Source organism: Amia ocellicauda, chromosome 14 (genome assembly GCF_036373705.1).
Source record: "Amia ocellicauda isolate fAmiCal2 chromosome 14, fAmiCal2.hap1, whole genome shotgun sequence".
Classification (NCBI taxonomy): Eukaryota; Metazoa; Chordata; class Actinopteri; order Amiiformes; family Amiidae; genus Amia; species Amia ocellicauda.
Window position 1 is genome coordinate 1,855,804 of NC_089863.1, and position 4,848 is coordinate 1,860,651.

Sequence of the window (4,848 nt, forward strand, 5' to 3'; positions counted from 1 at the left end):
AGATATTATAGTAAATAATAGCAATAATATTTACTCACCCCACACCATCTGATTGTTTTTCAACCCCAATAAACTACGTCAGTCTCTCTCTCTCTCCTCTGTCAGTGTGTTTCGCTTTCTCTCTGTGCTGTGTGGTTCCCCTGCCGGCTCCACCCTCTCGTGGTTTTGCTTTGTTACATCCAAATGATAGACAGACAGACAGGCAGAGGAGACACAGACAGTCAGGCACAGAGAGAGGAACACACACACACACACACACACACATACGCAGAGAGGAACACACAAAGATACGCACAGCCGCCCCTCGTGCAGAGGGCTGGGGTCCGGCCAGTCCATTAGGACCCCGCTGGCTCACCTATTGATCCCCGCGGCTCACATCGATCAGTCCATCATCAGGGCTTCATCGTTTATTGGAACAGGGCTGAGTCACGTGCAAACTGAGGTTCAGAGGAAGAGGAGGGAGGGAGTGGACACACACAACCACAACAGCAAAAGACAAACACAAACTGCTCCCCGAGGACTAACACAGGAAAACGAAAGGAACGACTGGCAGCAGACCGACGTGACAGTCCCCAGCGCCGCAGTGTCCGCTGCCCCGTGTCACTTCCTATTTGCACACAGAACTGGTCCTCATGTGCACAGCACAGCACAACACAACACAGCACAACACAGCACAACACAGCACAGCACAACACAGCACAGCACAATCCAGCCCAGTCCAGCCCAGTCCAGTCCAGGACCGCCCTGCTCTGGAGCTACTGGACAGTGCATATCGGGTCAGCAGGGTTGGTCACTCCTGGAGCAGCACGGCTCGGCCCTACAGCACCAATGTCTTCATCACCAATTAATTCATAACCGATGTGTTCATCACTGCCTTCATCACTGTCTTCAACAGTTATGTCTTCTGCACCGATGACTCCATAACCGTCTTCATCACTGTCTGATTCACTAATGTCTGATTCACTGATGCCTTCATCACCAGTGTCTTCATCACTGATGTCGTGTGTTATACATTCTCCAGAGCACCGCCTCCGCTGGCAGCTGTGGCAGAACAACACTCCGCACTGCGGACACATCACTCTGGGGCAGCCTCTCCCAGTGTGGGACAGCAGGGCCTGGCAGTTTGGGCACTGTCTGAACAGAGGGCACTCTGCCACACTGCCACTGCCAACCGTCTCTGTGGAAAGCAGGGCAGCCTGCAGAGCGCAGTCACTACGTGTGCAGCCCCTGCCCTCCCCTGCCAGCCCCTCACACTCGCGCCCGCAGTCGGTGCAGAACAGGAAGACGCGGCGCAGGGAGATGGAGCAGCTCTGACATGGCACAATGGCACTGCCGCCCGGCGCCACCCTCATCGGCCCATGGCACCTCGGGCACTGCAGGACACACAGACAGAGACAGATAGAGACAGCCTGAGTTAGTGAAACAGTGAGATAATGTGTCAGTCAGTCAGTGTGTCAGTCAGTGTGTCAGTCAGTCAGTCAGTGTGTCATTCAGTCAGTCAGTAAGTGAGTCAATCAGTCAGTGTGCCAGTCAGTGTGTCAGTGTGCTGTGTGGTCAGTGTGTCACAGTGTCAGTGTGGTCAGTGTGTCAGTGTGCTGTGTGGTCAGTGTGTACCTGCTTCTCGGTGTCAGAGCCACTCATGGTGCCAGTGCAGAAACAGGCAGAGCAAGTCGACCACAGAGCAGCAGATCACAGATCCAGTCGATCACAGATATATCCCTGTCTGTGGGAACAACAGGCATAGTGACCACGACCACCAGTGCCACGCCATCAGCAGAGAGCTGTTCGATGTCAATGACCCCAAAGTGCGGTGTGTTCAGTATAACTCATCCCAGACTGCTGCTCTATGCTGAACCATAGAGAAAATAATATTGATCATGTAGCGTCTGTGTCAATACTAGGCTGTTGGAACATGCACTGACACTTATCCTGACACTTATCCACGAATGAAGAATGGAGGCCAGGACCTCTAATAATAATAATAAGAAGAAGAAGAAGAAGAAGAATGATAATAATAGTAAGTGCAATTACCCGATTTCCCCTTTGTCCCCAGTCTCTCTCTCTCCACTGACTTCGATTGTTTTCTTTCCCCCAAGATAACTGCGTCAGTTCTCTCTCTCTCTCTCTCTCTCTCTCTCTCTCTCTCTCTCTCTCTCTCTCTCTCTCTCTCTCTCTCTCTCTCTCTCACTTCCTCTCTGTGCTGTGTGGTTCCCCTGCTCGGCCCCTATTGTGGTTTTGTGTGGTTACGCTCTTCCGATCAAATCATCCCACAGACAGACGGACAGACGGAGAGAGAGGAGACACACACACACACACACACACACAGAGGAACTCAAACACAGACACAGACACAGACCCCCAACGCTCAAAACAAAAACACAACGCAGCTGGAAAAAAGCATCAAAATAACGTCTTTAATTTAGAACGACACGACACACTCAGAGCCTCGCAGAGTGAGAGACAAAGAGACGACTGGCTCATGAGAGAAGAGGAGAGAAACAGCTCAACAATGTGTCAACATGGGATCGACTGCAGGGACCCCAGGGGCCACACGGCATGGTCTCGGTCTGGCACAGTGGCTCACATCGATCAGTCCATCATCAGGGCTTCATCATTTATTGGAACAGGGCTGAGTCACATGCAAACTGAGGTTCAGAGGAAGAGGAGGGAGAGAGTGGACACACACAACCACAACAGCAAAAGACAAACACAAACTGCTCCCCAAGGACTAACACAGGAAAACGAAAGGAACGACTGGCAGCAGACCGACGTGACAGTCCCCAGCGCCGCAGTGTCCGCTGCCCCGTGTTACTTCCTGTTCTGCCTGCCCCCCGTGTCACTTCCTGTTTGCACACAGAACTGGTCCTCATGTGCAGCGCTGTCTCTGTCAGCCCCCATCGCACTCTCTCTCTCTCTCTCTCCATCACACATATACTCACACACACTATCACACTCTCACACTCTCCCCTGTCCTTCTTCTTCAGTCTCATTTCCTTTTTAATTTTCTTTCTCTATTGTTTATTTCTTGGTTTCTCATAATAGAAAAGAAAAAAGAAGAGCGTCTGTCCAGTGTCCTTGTCCACCCCTCTGATGTGAGCCGGTCCCATTGCACAGTTTGTGTCACAGACTGAGAGGGAGAGAGAGGGACAGGGAAAGATACAATCCCCAAACACACCGTCTCTCTGTCCTATGTCTTTCTCTCTCTCTCTCTCTCTCTCTCTCTCTCTCTCTCTCTCTCTCTCTCTCTCTCTCTCTCTCCTTTCCTGCTCTCCTCCCCCTCACAATGCAACTGGAATTGTCCTTGTAGAGAGAGAGAACAGAGACAAACAGAGAGACAGACAGACAGATTGTGAATGAATCTAGCAATAAACAAAGACAGCAAGACAGACAGACAGAGAGGGGGAGAGGGAGGGAGAGAGAGACAGGTCACCTGGTCATTCGCCATCTTGTTCCAGATGGACAGGATGTCCTCCTGTAGCACAAGGGACAGGGGACACAGTTAGCAAAGGAACACATGCTTCGTGTCTCATTGTCCCTCAGTGTGTCGCTGTGTCTGTGTGTCAATCTTAGAGTCCCCCGGCATGTCCATGTCCCCTGTCTCTCGCTCTCTGTATTGTTGTCTTATTGTCTCAGAGTCCCTCAGTGTGTCCGTGTCTCTCTCTCTCTCTCTCTCTCTCTCTCTCTCTCTCTCTCTCTCTCTCTCTCTCTCTCTCTCTCTCTCTCATTTTCTGCCACAACAATTATCAAGTACACCAATAAGCTAGTCAGTTAAAATCACCAAATGGGATTTGGTCTTTTTATTTAATTTAATTTAATTGTTCAGAGGGATTTTGATATATTTTATATTTTTAAACTATTAGGCTTTTAATGTTTTTTTTTCTTACCTGTCAGTTACAGTTACAGTTCCATACAGTGCCATCTAGTGGCAAAATATGATAACGCAATTGTGCTGTTCCGTTGAGTTCCAGGCTTTTGTTCATAAGGTTTGTTTGGCCCCCAAATCTAATCCTGCTTAGGGCCCACAACAGGCTAGAAACAGCCCTGCAAACAACATGCTCCCACCCCACACACACAGACAGCAACAGGGCTTACTTTGTGCCGGAACAAGCCGGATCCCGTACCTCCGAATTCAGATCCGGCACCTGTTTTTGGGGATCCCCAGTGCTTTATTTGTGCCGGTACTGTCACATTGGTCAGCAACACAACTACACCACCGCACAGACAGTAGCACAATAACAACACACACAACTGTCAGGGGTGTTCGGCTCCTCTCACGACGAGCGCCCGACTCCTGGGAGATCAGGTGGCAGCAGCCCTCCGCTATCTCTGTCAGCTGCCTGACTTACAGACACTCCTGATAGAGTTGCTCAGTATCAGGTCAAAAGCACGACTGTAATATAAAAGCAATTTAATTAGATTTGATGTGTATAACTGGTACAATCCCTTGGGCGAGTAGATCTCTGCCTGACTTGCACACACACACACTCTCACACCCCCACACGTACACACACACACACGCTGCCCTGCTCTCCTGGCTGTGGATTCCCACTGGCCCTCGCAGTGTCAGACAGCTCCAGCAGGGGGAGACACTTCACCAGTGTGCACTGCGGCGACAACAAGGTTGAGCAGATTTGGACATACTGTATATTCCTGCCCCACTCAGAGTGCAGAGCCCTGAGCGCTACACACACTGCTGCCCGAACTTCTGATACTCAAAGGATAGAGATCAATTACAGAGTTGCATAATATTTTATTTTAAACAAAAACTGAATTAGTTTGTATGATCTGTTCATATAAAGTGTCATCATTGCATTTTGTGTGCAGCTAAACACATTCACATATCTTGTC

General features: G+C 50.0%; 1 protein-coding gene across 1 annotated transcript; it reads right to left on the reverse strand.

The window, feature by feature from the left end:
* Positions 1–755: 755 nt before the first annotated feature.
* LOC136768257 (uncharacterized) lies at positions 756–2,110 on the reverse strand. The gene is made up of 3 exons (XM_066722354.1): positions 2,032–2,110; positions 1,615–1,723; positions 756–1,373 (listed from the first exon to the last, which is right to left on the reverse strand). The coding sequence occupies exons 2-3, from the start codon at positions 1,639–1,641 to the stop codon at positions 756–758; spliced, it is 645 nt and encodes a 214-aa protein (XP_066578451.1). The 5' UTR covers positions 1,642–1,723; positions 2,032–2,110.
* Between the last annotated feature and the right edge of the window lie 2,738 nt (positions 2,111–4,848).